This window comes from Tasmannia lanceolata, unplaced genomic scaffold (genome assembly GCF_043159265.1).
Source record: "Tasmannia lanceolata isolate RefF3 unplaced genomic scaffold, GAP_Taslan_0.1 ptg000005l, whole genome shotgun sequence".
Classification (NCBI taxonomy): Eukaryota; Viridiplantae; Streptophyta; class Magnoliopsida; order Canellales; family Winteraceae; genus Tasmannia; species Tasmannia lanceolata.
In genome coordinates, this window is record NW_027518682.1 from 7,285,634 (window position 1) to 7,304,130 (window position 18,497).

Consider the following 18,497-nt stretch of genomic DNA (forward strand, 5'->3'; position numbering starts at 1 on the left):
CTTAAAAAAATCGAGAATTTCCATTTGCATCGCCTCCCAACACTGTTGGAAAAAAGGCAAAAGTCATCCGGGCCCCAGGGCGCGATCTCCACTCAATGAAAACAAACTAGATCTGATCTCTTCTTTTAACGGCTTCTTTAAGAAAATCCTACAACTGATTAAAATCAATACCATCTGGCTTGGGCTGACACCCTTCCTCAACAGAATATAACGACATATTGAAGTCCACTATGTCCTTCATAATAGCCTCTTTATCTTCACACCTATAGCCCTTTATCTAAAGCGACATGGTTCAATTTCCTCCTCTCGGCGCCAGCAATCCCATGAAAATAAATAGTATTTTTATCTCCTTCTTTTAGCAATCTAGACCTGGACCTGTCTCCAGTATATTTCTATGACATCATCCTGTTGCACTCCTTTAGGATCTCCTTTTTCCAGCCCTTTCTCATCCCTTGACAATGCAGCTTGTTCCTTGTTATCAATCTCTTGAATACGGAGATGCAAGCTAGGTTTTCTACTGACCAAATAGCGGAACCTAGCCTAGTACCACCTCTTCAATTTGTTGTTCACATAACAAAGCTTCTTCCCAAAGACCACATAAGTCACTCCCGAGACTGCGACCCCCTTCCACCATCCCTCTATCATTACTTTCATCCTAAGAACTTCCAACAAGGCTAACCCAAAGCGAAAGGGGAATGACCTCCAAGGTTCCAAAACAATGGTCCAACAGGATCAGGCAAGGACTTGAAACAGTCATGGCCAGCGCGCTTTGGAATGAGTTAGGATTAAGAGAGCTCCATCAGGGGCAAATCAAGAACCTATCTAACCAACCATTACTCTAGTTTCTAGCCCGAGTGAACTGGGCTCCACTCAAGGGGAGATCCAAGAGCTCATGTCTATTGATGAGGTCAGAAAAGGCCACCATACTAGTAGAACTCCTAATGCATCATCCCCTTAATATATTTGGTCACAACAAAATCTCCTTAAATACACCACATGTTGGTCCACTTGTCTTTAATGCCAGCAAGATTTTCCCAGAAACTAGGGCGCTCCGCCACCTGGTTTGGCCCACAAACTACAGTGAAGGTCCTACTCAATTTATCTACAATATCTCTTACAACAATTGGGATAAAAAACCTCTCTCTATGCTCATCCTCAAGAGAAGTCGAACTATCACAAACCAATTGGAAGCCTCTGGCTGCTTCCTCTGCCACCTCATCGCTCTAAGCACAGATCTATTCAAGTTTTCCGTCTAAGTTTCCTGGATACCTACTATAATAGGTTTGGCCTTCTTCAATAGCTGCTTAATGTGATTGTGGGCCCTTTTTCCAAGGGATCATAGTCCTTGGATATTCCAGCTGAAAACCCTTATGGTAAAGCCACTACTTGAAGATTCCCCCCTGGAGGCATGTTTCCTCCATGTTTGCCTAGGCCCCTCCCATGGGCCAACTTGACATAGCCCCATTGTAGGCTGTGAGGATTAGAGCCACGTCATATCCATGAACAATTTCCTGGAACTCTCTGATTGGCCTTCCTTCCTCCAAAGGATCAATCATCTATTTAACCCTCTATTCTCCTTTAAGAAAAACCCTTCTCAAGTCATGTTTTAGTCCACAGAAAGATAGGTCCAGCACTCCGCTGATTACCAAAATATGCTTCTCTATCACCTCATTCAGGTACGCAATTCATGTATTCCCAACCTAAAGGCTAAAGGCATGTACTCTTCCTTGCTTATAAGGATGGGGGCTAACTGAGAATTGGGGCCTCATCCACGCATCCCGCAACCACACCTTTCTCCTGTAGACTTTCTTGACCCTCCAGAACACACATTTACACCCATTTCTCCGATGTTTCCATCATCTGCTCATCTAAATCTCCTCGCAAGCTCTGTGGAAAGAAGTGACCACTGACCAGAATACCCCAAAAAAGGGAAGGTGTGTAGCCTGCTGGATAACAACAACGAAGATTGGTCTTTGAATGTTGCGCACGCATCTAGATACCTCTTTAAAGAATCGTATTCATTTCTTTCCACACCAGCCAAAGCGTAGCAGCGAAAATTAGGTCCCAAAGGGCTCGACCTCCAGAAGACCAAGGAACGAAGACCCAAGACTCAAAAGTGATCAGCTATATGACCAAGAAGAACACAACCCGCTCTGGATAGACCAAGAACAAACGAAAAATCTCACTCGTTGGTGCAAAAATAGGGTTTGCGAGTTGTTTATAGAAATTTTAGGTGCATAAAGTTTCTAGACTATCAATTAGAATCAGCACTATCAATCCAAATCAGCTGAAACAAAGTGTCTAGAAATTGTTTGCTAGGCTTTTTTAATGGTGGTAAATTTTATTAATGTATGGACAGAACCCAATGACAGGGGTGGTCAAGTACAAGTTAAAAGAAAGGTATACGGAGAAAAGGGGAAGAATAGTAATACAACCAGGAGCTATATCAGCAGCACTAGTACAAAACCAAAAAGAAGACGGCACGCACTAGGAATCTGATCCTCACATCAGCTAGGATGGCACCACCTCAGCATGGGGATCTATCAGGATAATCGACCCCCTAGACACCTCAGACCGAGCTAGAGCATCTACCTATGAGTTGGCAGTCAACCACACATGATACATCCTAGTACTATGACCCTCCAATCTCTCCTCGATCTCCTCTATGGCATCAACAAAGCTCCAAGGGTGGCTGACCTCGCCTCCAATTGTTAGCTAAGGTTTTCACATATGTAAAGATAAATTCATGGACAATATTAATTCATTCCAAACAAAATATGCACCAATAATCTCGCATCAAATGAAGGTAGATCTATAGATAAAGGCAGTAAGGTCTCAAAGTATGTCTACAATCTGAATTAAGAAAAATGATAAACACTAGGGGCCAAAATCACCGAACTAGGATAGGATATGATGAATAAAAGGGTATGAGGGTAAGTGGAGGCTGATAAAAGGGTAATGGCAGCAAGATAGGAGTGAAATAGGACAGGCTCACCTGATCGGTGTGCCTCGATCTCGAACATGAAATATTATTGTGTATAGGTAATAGTTTACCCTGACTTTGGTTTCACAGGGCTCCAGTGTATTTGTTCCTATATGTTTTTATCAGAAGCTGGCCATTGTTGTTGACCAAAAGATAAGGATAAAAGAAAATTTAACAGCTCCATTAATATTTGAAATTTAATTATTAACAACCAGATCATCGCCTCCAGACTTCCAAAGAAATTCGTAGTAATGAAACAAGCATGCCTTGCTGCAAGGGAACAAGACTTACCTTTTTCACATGTCACAAAGGTACACCGTAAATCTTAGCCAAACTTTGGTGCATCGTGTCAGAAATCAACCGAAACATCCAAATCTGAAGAACGGTTTGGAGTGCCTGGATATCAGTACAGCTAAAAACTGACGTAAAAAAAGAAAAAAATTACCAACAGATGATGCATCGCCATCCAGTAGAACTTGAAGGCTTTGAACAAAACACTTAGAAATTATTCATTATGATACAATGCACAAATGTTCTGAATGGATGCCACGGCTCAAAAAAAAGGAAATTTTTATCAATGCACATTTGGCACGTTATACATCCAGGATTTATGAATATATCAATTGTGATAAATGAACTACGATCCATTTCAAAAAAGATAAATGAACTACGAAATGTGATATACAAAGGTCTGACTACAACAACAACTTCATGAAGCTACGCAGCATCTTGATTCATCTACCCAATAAAAATGGGATTAGCATTCCTAACCTTGTTAACTAGTAAACAAAGTATAAGACCGATAGAGCTAGCGTAAAAGCATCAACGTTGAATCTTGAGATGGCAAAGTGAAATTTTGTGGAACGTGTTACTCCAACAACAATAACAAGGTTGAAGAAGGAATGGATGTTTAAAATGAGTAAGCTCCCTTCAGCTGGCCTAATGTAAGCAACAAAAGGAAAGTCATCCTCTGTGAAGTCACATATGTTGACCATCTAAAATAGATGAGTAAGCAACGACAGTGTGTAGGAACAGCCGTATCACTAAAAGACCTTTTGGAGTTGTCATATGATTCATTTTCTCTGAGTAAGCATAAATAAAGAAGCTGCATTTCTCAGCATCAGGTAATAAGCATTCAGGCCTCATGCCTTCTTGAAAAACCTTCCACCTTTAATTCTCATTCCGGTTCCTGCAAGACTTGACACAAGAACAGACTTGGAATCTGGTCTCCATTGGAACTCTTTAAGAACAGAAAACACACTTGCAAGGGCAGGGGTGACTTCACTGTCCCTTATATTGTTACATGCGACTACTCTGAGCCTTTGAAGCTCCTTCCAAGAAAGAATTACAGACTCCAGACCTTCTGTCGTCAATAAGGAGCATCCTTCCAAGTATAGAAACTTTACCCTCCTGTGAAGAAATTAATGACCCATTAAAGCAATGTCTGAATTCATAAATGCTGCATACTAAATAATCAAATTCCATCAAGTTACTCCTTTCCATCTGAGAAATCAGTTATTGTGAAACCTCTGTCTGCATGTGGAAACATAAGATATCTAACCAAATTGAATATTGATTAAATAAGAAAACTTATGACCAACATTCCATTCAGAAAATGCAATATTGATGATTAACTAAGAAACAGGCAGCCTTGCAATTTGCTGCCATATACTTCAATAAAATTTACAGCTGTCGAGTTGTGGAAGTTTAAAACACCGGGATAATAGAACAGCTGAACTATGCGGACTACATCTATGCATTTAGTTCCATTCAACGCCTTATTGCTTATTTCCATGCTTCCTTCTCCATCTCTTCTTAGTCATACAGTCAGTTAGATGAATAATTTAGCATTCCCATCTTTAGGTAGTCCTATAAAAGAGCAACTGTCCTTTAGTAACAAGGAGTTTGCAGTCCCATGAGAACTTAACCCAGATAATCCATCTTTTTTTATTGTAGTAACTTATACAAAAACTTAAATGTAAAGCAGTGGCAGAATAACGCAAGAAATAAATCTTATTGCAAATCCAACATCCATTAGGCCTTTTATTGGATTCATAGTTAAACACATTAAAATCCTATGTTACTGGGAAATGAAAAGTAAAAACCCACCACATTCAAGTTATTTATACTTCTCTAATAAAGTTTCGAAGCAGTAATGAGCAATCAAGGAAGATGAAAGTGAAGACAAAGCCAAATACCTGCAAATACTGATACTGCCAAACATATCATTGCCCAATCCCCAGCAATCCTGAAAAACAATCTCCTTGACAGCTTTGCAGACCATAAACAACGCATTCATACTCTCTTTATCTCGCAGATGGCACCGTTGCAACTGCAACCGTTCCAGCATCGGGCACGAACCCAAATACTCAGCCGGTCCAGGGTCCGGATCAATCCTCTTACACCCCTGAAGCCTCAGCGCCTTCAAATTACTACAAAATGACAATGCAGCAATCCACCCACCATCCATTCTATGATCACAAAGCGTGAGCTCCTCCAACATAGGGCAGCATTTTCCAATCGCGCTAATCCCATCATAACTCCCTTCACACCCACTCAAATCCAACTTAACCAACCGCTTACACCCGTGCGCTAATATTGTTAGCCCAATATCCGAAATCACAGAGTCATAAAACCCCTCAACAAACCCAATCAATCTCAAGATCTGCAAATTAGGGCAAGCAGAGATTGACCTTAACGAGAGATCCGAACACCGATGAAGCTCCAATTCCTGCAGAGTAGGGCATTCTACAGCCACGCTCGCGAGTCCAGTATCCGTGGCAGCAATCAGAACGAGCTTTCGGAGATTAGGGCATCCGCGAGCGAGGATTCTCAGCCCTTGATCAATCACATCTGAGGGTAATAACTGCTCCTCACGAATGAACTTTCCGTCTGAGAAATGTGAGTCTAGATGGATGGAAATGAAGCTATGAGTGAGCAAAATCCCTGAATTTTTTGGGGATCCAATACAGGCAGAGACAATATCTACGTCTGTGAGATTGGGGAAACGAGAAACAAGGCCACCTGATTCGAGAAAATTCCAGTCAAGGAGCTTGATTGATTTTTGAAGGCGGCCATGGAGGGTAAACCAGCGCTTACAAACGAGGGAATTAGGGTTTCGTTGAGATTCAGGAAGGTTTGAGAGGATTCTGAGAAGGAGCTGATCTGAGAGCAAAGAGGTGAGGTCAGTACCGTGAGAGGAATCTAGGGTCAGGGTTTTCTGATCTCCATGTCTATATTCTTCTTCCTCCTTTTTCTTTTCTGTGAGGGAATCGAGCTGCATCTTGAAAACCACATGCTTGAGAGATTTGTCTTTGAACCAAAGGTCAGGCCAGCTCAAGGGTTTCTTCAAGGGTTTGGGTTTTTTCTCTCGTGAAAATGGCATCTAGGGTTTCTGAAAATGGAAATTTCAGAAAGATCTGAGTTTGTTTTTGCTTCTGCTTCTACTACAGTTTTGCTGCATCGCCTTTGATTTTCGCCCTTTCTCTCTCTTCTTCTTCAAAAACGGATTTGATTTCTGATGTGGGCTCTTTCTTCTTCCTTTCCTTTTTTATCTTTTATTTATTCGCTTGGTTGTTTTTCATCTGGATGTGTGTTTCTCCTAGTTCGAATTTTTTCTAAAACTAGACTTGTTTTTTCAACAATATCACGAAAATGCCACTACATCTTTGAAAGGTACGTATTTGAAAAGTCTCGGCAGAATCTATGGACACATACATTTGTCTTATTAAATTGCGTCCGATAACAACTTACTTACTTTACTGCTGTTAGGTGGTAGTGTAAATGTATACATGAATGAGATCATGACCTGTCATTAAGTGGCCCCCATCATAGGAATTTCCAATCGAACGACAGATGTGATTCTTACACTAGGGCCCATTCTCTAGGTCCGAACTGTGTCGCCTATCTATCTAGACTCAGTATTGTTGCAATTCCTATTGATCTAGGCCGTTCAATTGATGGATAACATCTTAGATTAAAGATGGCCTTGATCAATGATTCTAATTGTCCAACCAATGACCCTTTTTTTTTTCTTGCATCATTTCGACTGTTAATCAACAAGATCCACGGTCGAGATTTCACACGTGTCCATAGTGGGACCCAGGTTGATTGGTAGAATCGAATTCTAAGAGAGATTTATTTTATATACGTATTGTACTTGCATGTAGTTTATGAGCAAATTATGCGGATTATAAGTTTCTAAAATGACTGCTTTGTCAAAGGAGGAATTTGTCCTTTTGCAATTATATTCAAAGAAATGTGGGTCCTGCTTTCACTTTTTTCTAATATTGACAAAAATGTCCAGACACTTAACGGATATGATGTGGTCCCACTTGATAGCCGTTAGTTATGCCATTTTAAATTTAGAAACCCCAACGTGAAGACACCCGACTGCCCACCTATATTTCAAAACCAAAATGTCGAACAGAGATTTTTTTTATAAACAAGGGTATTTTAGTCATTCCAAACAAAATATTTGTAAGAAAACAACTAGGCAGACACTACTTGCGGATGAAATTGACGATCAATTCCATTTGATCAATCACAACTGTTGATCTTGTAGTCTTTGACATGGAATCATCTCATGCATAAGATAAAAGAACAACGAAAATCAACTGTTTATCTTTTGTTAGCAGAACCCTGCTCCGTTTGGATGTCAGAATTTTTTTGGTTCTTGGGACTTTTGTGGAATTTTCGGAAGAAACCCACGTTCGGTTGCTAGTTATATAGTGGGCAAGAAAGAATCCCACAAACCAAAATAACCCCGCACGAAACCCAAAGCTGGAAAAAAAAAATCCCAGGAACCAAAATAATCCTGCGCAAAATCCGAGGAACCAAAATAACCAAAAGAAGAACTTTTTTTCTTCCCAGCAGTTCAAGCAACCAAAAAAAGCATGGGATTTTTATTTTACAGGGATTTTTTTTCCCACCATAGTCCGGTCAACCAAACATGAGATTTTTATTTTACTGGGATACTTCCAGGGAGTTTTTTTCCTCACCAAAAGTCCCAAGAACTAAAATAATTCTGGCATCCAAACAGAGAATGAATCAATTACATAAGATAATGCGATGAAGGTGCTTTCAACAGGATTTTGGCTGGACTTGTGGTGCCAATTTGACCAACAAATCATCAGAGAGTCTCTGTTTGGTGAGTTTGTTTCTCCTCGGACACGACCAGTTGCGTCACCCCATAGATCAGCCTCTCACTTTTTTGTGAAGGCTGGAATTAAAAACACATATTTTTCAGTGATAAAAATCTCAGCCCTTCACAAACAAACACTTGTAATGTTCATGCATTTCTTTGGGAATACATTAGCCACAAAAAAGTATAGAAGGTTCACCTAATCATCACCTCTTAAATGGGTACAACTTTCCATGGAAAAAAAAATTCGGGGTTGCCAAACATGGTCTAAAGGACTAAAAAAAATCAACAGTTTGTAGGCGCTTGATCGATTGAGAGCCTAGCATCATCCAATCAAGGTGATTTCAACTCCATTTGGCTGGCGTCTGTTATGGTTGCAGGTCAGGTAAACGGATTCAATCTCTTTAACAAGGCGGAAGTGGGGCCCAATAAGTGTCTTTTTGGAATGAGCGTAAAAGTGACTTTCTTATTAGCATTTTCCCTAGTCATACAACCATTATTGATGGTGTTCCTAGGAAACAAAGGGCCGTATTTATCATCTCTGGTATAATAAATGAAGGGCAATGATACCTCCCTCCATTGTTTTGATGATAGCATTCCTCATTGCACACTTTCTGATTGGCTTATAGTAGAGTTTTTTGTTTTTTGCTGTTGAAACTGTAACAGCCATTAACAGCTAAACATAAAAGTGTAAAACCAGAACAGTGCCCTGTTTGCCTGTTCATAGCTTGCTAGGAATTGTACTTTCAACAAACAAGTTGAGAGCAGAAATCAGCTCTCAAGAAAATAAATGGGCATATCTTGAGATACAAAGATATATAATTTACTGCATGAGTGATATTGAGGTTAGTAATGAGAATATAAAAGAATCCACTAGCTACATAAGTTCAATGATAATACAGAAGAATCTAGAATCAACCTCATCAACCACAAAATAGAACAATACGGCTTATGTCCTCAATTTAAAAACTGCACCAGGACGCAAAAGGTTTTGAGTTTACATAAACAGCTTTTGGTTCAGTTACATTCAAACAAAACCTGCAAAAAATTATACAGATTATACATATGTAGGATAAAATTAGCAAATGGACATAAATGCCTCGTAGGAAGTATAAACAGGGCAACTGAGGGATTTTCAATAACAGGGCTGTTGTATGGGTTTGAGTTATTTAGACAGCAACAGGTGTCGCAGGAGCAGCCCTGTTTTCAACAGGAATTTCCACAAACTCAGAAAGAATGGCTCGGAACTCATCGCCCACAATTGTTTCCTTCTCGAGAAGTACTTCCACGATCTTGTCAATGGCTTCACGGTTGTTTCGAATATGGCTCAGAGCGATTTCATACGCACGGTCTGAAATCTGCTTCACAGCGGCATCAATGTCTTCTGCCAGCTTCTCTGACATGGAATTTCTCGCCATCATTCTCATTATTACATCACTTTGTGTCGATGAATCCATGAGTGACCATGGGCCAATCTCCGACATTCCGAATGTGGTCACCATCTGAAATTAAATACACCACTATTTTAATTTGATGAAAACAATTGGTTGACTGTTGAGACTATTCTAAATAAGTTTGGACAATATGATAGTACACCTGTAAAGATATCTTCAGATGGTCAGGTTCACTCGAAGAAAAATAAAGGTGACATTGTATCTCAAAAAGAGTACTCAATAATTATAGTCTCAGTTATTAATTTTCCCAACATTGATCCAGTTGTTTATCCAATTGGTTAGAACAGACAATGAATAACATTGCAAGTTTTTTATTCTTTTATCTTTCAAAAGATTGTTTGGTTGATAATTTGGAGTGGAAGAAAATTTTGAATGCATGGTGAAGGTTAGCTAACCTGTCTGGCCAAACTAGTAATTTGCTGCAAGTCACCAGCCGCACCAGTTGTCACCTCGGGTTCGCCAAAGATGACTTCCTCAGCAGCTCTGCCACCAAGCCCACCGACAACTCTCGCAAATAGTTGCTGCTTTGAGATCAATGTTGGATCGTCACCAGGAATGAACCAAGTAAGTCCGCGTGCTTGTCCACGGGGGACTAGTGTGACCTTTTGAACTGCATCATGTCCAGGAGTCAAAGTTCTACATAAAAGAGATGTAAAATTAGCTTTCCGACACATATCATGTGAATCTGGGCAAGAACCACAAATACAAACAACAAACAGCCAGATTTACTAATAGACGAGTTCTCTTTCATTAAGTACAGATTTCTCATTCATGAAGTAAAAGGAGCCAAATGAAATTCAATGCAGCTTCCAACATGGTTAATCTCTGTAGAAGCCAACTGGCTCTTACATTGGAGTCAATGACTTAAGCTAAGAGAACCTTTTATTCATAAGTAATGTCCACATTAAAGAAACTCAGAAATGTGATGCAGATGATATCTGAGCTCCCTTGTTTTGATAATGGCACTACACGATATTAAAAACTTGATCTGATTGTTTTTTGACAACTTTTTGGGAATGGTAACGGTTGCAGCAGTTAACTAGATTAGTGTAAGATAATGAGAATGGGAGCCACCATCATGAAAACAAGAGTGCAGGTGTATTTTCCATTAGGTTGGGATAGTGAAAATGGATGAAAAATGATGCGAAACTATTGCATGGATTGATAACAAGAATGAAACGAGGGTTCAACCAGAAAACCAATTTGTAAGAACAAAACAAGAAAATTTTCAGAAACAAAAGAAAACATAACAAAATCCTCCACAAGAATAAATAAGGGACTAAACAAGCAGTTTTGATTCTGTGCTACGTAGACGCATAATGAGAAGCGAAGAAACAAAAACGGAAAACATGGTAGGATCGATTCTAGAACGAAGTTGTTAGAAACGGAAGTCAATGTTTTCAGTATGGTGTATACACAAGTATATTATGGAATTTTTTCATTAATGGCAGTCTTGTGATTATGTAACTTAGATCTTTATATAAAGATATGATAAGGGTTGTAGTGTTGTACATTACAATGAGAAATAAAGTATAATAGAAGCCCCATGAATTCTGAGGGTGCTCTCTCTCTCTCTCTCCCTCTCTCTCTCTCTCTCCCTCTCTCTCTCTCTCTCACACACACACACACACACACACACAAACACACACACACACACACACACACGTGCGCACAAGCTTGCAAGAACTTTTACATAATATTAGGGATACATTATCAAGGATATAAGAAAGATATCTTTCATTCCTTAACAGCAAGGTAATCAAGGATTCAAGAAAAGAGAGTTTTCATTTATCGAGGGTTAAATTTTTTTTTACATCCACCAAAAAATGAGAGCTTTTACTTTTTTGAAAACCTAAGGTTCCTCATCCTATCATGTTACTTGGTTCTCTCATCTGTATCAGACTTGAGATCTTAGACAGTTGCTTTCTCCGACATTTGAGTCATGTACCAAGAATCTGACCTTGGTTGATCAAAGTCACCCTTCTCGGCTTATCAAAGTCATTGCGACCTTATACATACCAAAACCCCTCCCATTCGTTTGAGAGGATTGCAAGACATGAAATGCCCTTCAAACAAACACAAAATTGTCACTAAAAAGGAAAAAACAAAAAAATTACTGTAAAAAATCAAATCTTGAAATAGACCAGATTGGACCAGATCAGAAAGAAACCGACTAGATTTTTGGGATGAATGTTTCACTCAGTGTTCTTTTGTTTTCAAAAACAGAATGAAAATTTTCGCTGAAACGGAATCAATAACTTCTTCATAAGACGACCACAACTACGACTGAGTATTATTGCTATGAAGAACTTTTGCTACCTTGAGTTTTCTTTGGAAGTATCATCAGTTTGATTCGGTCACTTCAATATGCTCTTTTGTAGGAAGAGAGATAATAGAGGGACTTAGGAAGGATATGGGTTTAATCTTAGAAAGCATTGAAAATGGAGCAAGATGGGTGAGAGGAACCTAAATGCCAAAATAAGGGAGGACGTAATTGATTAAGAACCAGACAAAGGAGGCTATTTTCTCTCAGTTCCTTAGATAACAAAGATGAGGACAAATGCCACCTCTCCAAATTTGGGCATAGGAGAGAAGTTGAAGACCTTAGCAGGGTTGAATCTGGCATGAGAAGAGTAACATTTTGCAACAGCATCCAGGTGAAGGAAACAAACGGTGAACTTACCATATGATGTTCCCAGACATGAAATTAAAGACAAAAATATAATTACCAGGCTAATGGATAAAATAAAAAAGATTTATGGAGCAAGGACTGTCCATTTTAATTTGGATGGTCATGGGCCAAGTCACATGGTGGCTGAACTTGAACAAGCAAAGTTTTCAAGCCATTAGAGAAAGCCGTTGCGCGTTAGTGCAGATCTAATTGGCCACCATGAATCCAATCCACTGCGGTCCCACTGCCATGAGATGATCCTATAATCTTAATATAAAGGGTGAGAAAAAAGGTCATCTACTCATCTTAGAGTTTGCCCAAAAACAAATTCAACCATAAATTGTTAGTAGCCTTGATCTTTCCAACGATATCACTGACAGGCATGTGACTTGGACCTACAAATCTCATGATGGTGGCTCATTAAATCAGTGGTCCTAATCACCAATTACTAGTGCCACATGTACGGTGGATTTATTTTCTTCCAAGTTAACTTGGATGATGTCTGTCACTCTTATCAAACTCAATAGACGTCTGTCACTCTTATCAAACTCAATAGAGTAACATCTTGATCAGAGAATATAAAATTAACCAGAGATTCAATCAAGAAGTCGCATAATATGGAAAATCAATTGCCTTCTTACCCACAGATTGCATGCCCAACTTCATGGTATGCCACAAGGCTTTTGCTTTTCCCATCCGTCATAACTGTTCCCTCCATTCCAGCGACAATTCTATCAATGGAATCATCAATCTCCTTTGATGAGATCGCAGATCTCCCACGACGACCAGCCAATATAGCTGCTTCATTTAAAAGGTTTGCAAGATCTGCTCCACTAAAACCAGGTGTTCTCATGGCTATCACCTCAAGAGAAACGTCGCCGTCAAATTTCTTATTCCCACCATGCACTTTTAATATCTCTGTTCGTCCACGTACATCTGGAACATCAACAGTCACCTGCACCAGAATTTAACAGATATTAAGCACTATTTAAGCACAAGAAATCTAAATAAAAAACCCCATGAAAGCAAACTTTGCAAAGAAAATCCAAAATAAGTAAAGTCATATTAACCTGTCTGTCAAAACGCCCAGGCCTGAGTAAAGCAGAATCGAGGATGTCCGCACGGTTAGTGGCAGCAATTACAATGATACCGGTGTTGCCTTCAAAACCATCCATTTCAGTCAAAAGCTGATTAAGAGTCTGTTCTCTTTCATCATTCCCCCCACCTATTCCTGTTCCTCTTTGCCTACCAACAGCATCAATTTCATCAACAAATACAATGCATGGAGCATTCTCCTTAGCCTTCTTGAAAAGATCACGAACCCGCGAAGCACCAACACCAACAAACATTTCTACAAACTCAGACCCCGAAATAGAGAAAAAAGGAACACCTGCCTCACCAGCAATTGCCTTGGCAAGGAGCGTCTTTCCAGTACCCGGGGGACCTATAAGAAGAACGCCTTTGGGAATTCTTGCACCAATCGCAGTAAACCTCTCGGGCTTCTTTAGAAACTCCACTACTTCCATGAAATCCTGCTTTGCTTCATCTACTCCAGCAACATCATCAAATGTCACACCGGTGTTTGGTTCCATTTGGAACTTGGCTTTGGATTGGCCAAAAGCAAGGGGAAATCCAGGACCTCCAGGCCCACCAATTCCTCCAGATGACCGCCTCGAGAGAAGAAACAAACCTCCAACCAGGAGTAGAGGGAAAGCCAAGTTCCCAATCAAGTTGAACAAAAGAGACCCCGAGTCTTCCTGAGCATTATGTGCAGCAAAGTCGATGTTCTTCTCTCTAAATTTCTGGAGGAGCTCCTGACTGAGCCCTGGGAGTTGCACGCGTACACGTTGCACTCGATTACCCAACTCGGGAGAAATAGCCTCGACAATCGCTATGGTACCATTCTCGAACAGATCCACTTTAGTCACCCTATCCTTGTCCAGATACTCCAAAAACCTTGAATATGACATTCTTGAAGATGATACACCTTGATCATCAGCATAAGCTTTCCCAGCACCCATTAAACCAAGCCCAACATTTCCAGCCAACAGCTTTAGAAATCCTCTTCTTCTTTCATGTTGTCTCTGGTCCAAAGATGCTTTTGCGGAGGCTAGTCTAGAAACTATGCCCAATGGAGGCAAGCTTGAGGTAGGAACTAGGTGCCTACCATAAATTTCTTTGCTCAAACTTAGTTTGCTACTGGAAGGTGTTAACCCGTTTGCAACAAGGCATGCTGAAGAGGTTGCCATCTATACTAAAGGACAAGGAAACCCGCGGATGAGAATGCTAAAGGACAAGGAAACCCACGGATGAGGAAGACAAGACTGGAAAATGGAAAAGAAGCAGAAGTGAATATCCGACTAAAATATGAACAAAACCAACAGGAACTAGGGCTGCTTGAATTTCATTAAAAAGAATTTAAACAAACATCATGGAAATTCAAAAGAGCATAAAAAATAGAAACAATTACAAAAGAAACACAAATAATTTAGTTTTAAGTCGCTGATTCAACCGACTGACAACATAACTTTAACTCAAGAGCTGTGGAATTAGATTTACTGAAAATAAGATCTCTTGCACATACAAAGTAGACAAGTTTGTGATTTCAAAAAGATGTTCATTAAAAATGGTCATAACTACAAACATGTCCATCAGGAGTCTGGACATCTAAAATTCAAGGAAATGAAAGTTCTTTACTGAAGTAAAATTGAGTACCAAACCAAGACAAATATAAATAACATAAAAAAAGAAGAAGGAAAAAAGCAGCAAAAATGCCACCATGAGAGAAATGCTCTGAAGGTCATATTTTGTGAGCTAAAGCTGCTGAAATAGTCATTCCTGGCAACAGTAACAAGTCTACAGACTTAGCAGGACCAAATAGAAAGAAACACCATTCCGCCAAATGTAGGGTGTTGATATTTGCAAAACATAAACTTTCAAAGAAAATGCAGGATTAGACAACAAGCTTGTGAAAATTAGGTGTATATTTTTCACTATGAAGAGACAATGCTTTCCTAGTATGGAAGAGAAACACAAGACGATGAATAATTGTATATACTCAGAACCCGAAGCCCATATCGGTATCCTATGGTTTGATAGCAAGGACTATCTGTCATCTCATATTAGTTACAACACACGTATTGAAATAGGACAGCTCTAAGGACTCAACATCTTTCTTTATGAGAAGTGCATTGTTGGAACTGTGTTGAAACGCCAAGCAGCTCGAGATTCAAGGGTTTCAGCTATAGCTGGTGTCTCAGTGATACGAACAAAGAAAAGACGAATTCCAATCACATCACCGACCACTCCTTACCAAATGAAGAAATCGAATAAACTACAATCTTTCCTTCCTGTTGATTCAGCCTGCCAATCAAGCTGGACTTCTTTCTAACAAGTGGCTGAATAGAGGCTCCGGACCAGTTGAAAGCAGTTTTTCTTATAAAATCTATTCTTTCCATTCCGAGCTAATATAGAAAAATAGAAAAGTCCAGCTGGAGTACAGGGGCCAGAAACAGGAGAAAGGTTATGTTCAGTTCAAGCTGTAAAGCTCTGTTTGGATGCCACATGCAAGGCATCCTCGGACAATTTCCAAGCAAACAAAAAAAGCACTTTTCTTCAACTTTATAGTGCTCGGAAGCCAGTGTAGCATCCAAATCCCTAAAAACTACAAGACAAGAAACAGGTGTAACAATTGCATGTCTGGTGATGTGCCATCACGTAAATATCTTTCCATGTGAAATAACCCAAAAAGGAAGAAATTTCATAGTTAATCATCCTCTCTCTATCTATCTATCTCTCCCTCTCCTTCTACCTTTCCAGGTTAACTTTGCATAAACACCGGGGCTTTACTTGGACTTGGCTTTACCAGGGTTTTAAAATCCTGCCCCTCTCCATGGACTTTACTTGCCCAAAGAATGCTTAAGCATCCAAACAGAGCCTAAGTGAAATATTACAGAAACCCTACTAAAAGAAAGAAGCACTACAAAAGAGAGAGCCTCAAGAAGCCAATCACGGCAGAAAAATAACTCAAGCATAGTCACTCTGTGCGCCCATCACCACTAGAATTTGTTTGCCTATGGATCAGACTTGCACTAAATGGAGAAACAAGAGCAAATTGATAAAAAAAATCTCCTGAAAAAAATATATGTGATGCTCCAACAGGTAGTCATCATACACATAAAATCACTGCTTAAAAACACCCCAAATGAACATAGACTCGCCTGAGTCAACTCCCCATACCTTGGCTGAGCTCTCGTCCAAGTCATACATTGGATTAAAAAAAGTTAATAATCAGACTGATTAAACACGAGTATAATTTTATCATAACTATAACATCATGGATTGTTTCTTGATTTACCATACAATTTGCATAAAAAATGAGTCAAAAGTTGAATTATGAGGCGAATCTAAGCAGATTTACTGTTCTTCATTCAAACGTTTTCAATCGAATCCTAAAATCTCACAGAAATCTAACAAGCAACTTAAAAGAGAATCAAAATATAAAAAAATAGAAAAACAAAAATCACGAAGCACAACTGCAAGTGGATAATTCAATTTCAGTAACAATAACAATTCAAGATGAGAAACCCTAATATATAGTCAATTAACAGAGCCACTCCATTAAAATGATAAACAAAAAAAACAAAAACAAAAAGAACAGGAAATCTTTCCATTGTTGAGACTCTGAAGAAAAAATCTAACTTTTTTCGGATCAGAGATTCAAGCAACATACCTGTTAAAAGAGAGGATTTTAGTTGGGAAAGGAGTTCGAGGGCAGGGTTCCTTTTACGTCTCTCGCAAGTTGAAATGGGGAATGATTTTTATTTCTCCACGTCAATCGGGAAAAAATATCTCCTGTTTTCTTTGTGGGAAATGAAAACGGGAAAATGGCTAAATTTGAACCACGACCTTCAAAGGTAAACGTGGCTTCCTGCCTCGCCGTGTTGATAAGAGGACGATGTTTAAGGCCAGATAAGAATTGTTACAGACGGTCCAGATTATTTGGATGAAAATTGACGGTTGAGATTTTCTGTATTCTGTATTCTGTATTCTGACGAAAAGGCCATTGTATTTGGCAGAAATCGATTTTCTGTGATTTACGGCAGGGGTCCAATGGAGAAGATAAGATAAGGCCAGTTCTGTCATACTCTGCGAAAAATATAAGAACTAGAGAAATTATGGGATGCCTGAGGGTATTTCTCCAAGGAAAGTATAAGTAAGGGCCCACATATTTGGATGATCTAAGCCATTCATCTGTTGGTCGCCCAAGATAGGCCATGGTTCAAACGTCATCTCCATATAATGATCCTAACCCTCCAATATATTTCGGGCACAACCTATGTACATTGTAGCCCATGTAGCCCAACAAAAACAGTGGCGCCCACATTGTTTGGGTGATCTAAACCGTTCATTTGTTGGGCCCTGGAGTAAAAAGGTTGTGCCTTGAAAATGTTCTCCATAGGCTGATCCTGACCCTCCGATCTGCTGAGCTCTAATTCCTCTTATAAAATAATGCCACGTACATTTCTATCTTATCGAATAGATTCGCAGCGAAGAGTGGTTAACATTTTATGTTTTAGGATAATATAAGATATGAGACTTAAAAACTTTGAGAGTATTACTTTTGGGATGTGAAGGAAAGAATAAAGATGTTTCCCCACTAAAATTTCAAATTTAAGACAAATACTACGGTTTAAACACCCTCTTATGGTTTGAAATCCTTTTTTGATATCAAGCCTCTCTGTTATATATATGATCATGTTAAGCAAATGAGAACCCTTGTTAATCTCCTCAATATCACTAACTTATTTAATTTAAGTCAAATGGTTTGCTATCATCTTTGGAAGAAAACCATGGAAAATCATGACTATTCTAAAAGTATCTTTAATGGTTTGGAATTTCATGTCTATAGTATACAAGTGAAAAGTTTCACTTTCAGTGTCAGACCCTTATTGCTCTGTGCTAAAAGAAGAAATTAATTAATTTTTTTAATGATAGAAGAAAATAAAGTTTAGGTGGCTTAAGTCATATGTTCAACTCAGATGGATCTAGGCATCTAGCCATAGTTTGTTTTCATTTTGTAGGACGTAAATATTATTTTCATCAGTTATACGAACTTTGTTGTAGTTTCTTAAAAATATCAAGAAATTTTTTGGATCCTCATATGATGCTAATAAAAAACACCGGGTTGTACATAAATCTACATATTAGACAAACAATCCAATGAAAGAAATTAATTTCAAAGAT

The 18,497-nt window shown here is 39.1% G+C and overlaps 2 protein-coding genes across 2 annotated transcripts; both read right to left on the reverse strand.

The window, feature by feature from the left end:
- Window positions 1-3,464: 3,464 nt before the first annotated feature.
- LOC143877312 (F-box protein At5g51370-like) lies at window positions 3,465-6,558 on the reverse strand. Its single transcript, XM_077379307.1, has 2 exons — window positions 5,182-6,558; window positions 3,465-4,393 (listed from the first exon to the last, which is right to left on the reverse strand). The coding sequence occupies exons 1-2, from the start codon at window positions 6,366-6,368 to the stop codon at window positions 4,126-4,128; spliced, it is 1,455 nt and encodes a 484-aa protein (XP_077235422.1). The 5' UTR covers window positions 6,369-6,558; the 3' UTR covers window positions 3,465-4,125.
- A 2,503-nt stretch (window positions 6,559-9,061) lies between these two features.
- Window positions 9,062-17,178, reverse strand: LOC143877313 (ATP-dependent zinc metalloprotease FTSH 2, chloroplastic). The gene is made up of 5 exons (XM_077379309.1): window positions 16,984-17,178; window positions 13,322-14,575; window positions 12,893-13,206; window positions 9,976-10,216; window positions 9,062-9,628 (listed from the first exon to the last, which is right to left on the reverse strand). Exons 2-5 carry the CDS (start codon window positions 14,498-14,500, stop codon window positions 9,296-9,298), a joined length of 2,067 nt encoding a protein of 688 aa, XP_077235424.1. The 5' UTR covers window positions 14,501-14,575; window positions 16,984-17,178; the 3' UTR covers window positions 9,062-9,295.
- Between the last annotated feature and the right edge of the window lie 1,319 nt (window positions 17,179-18,497).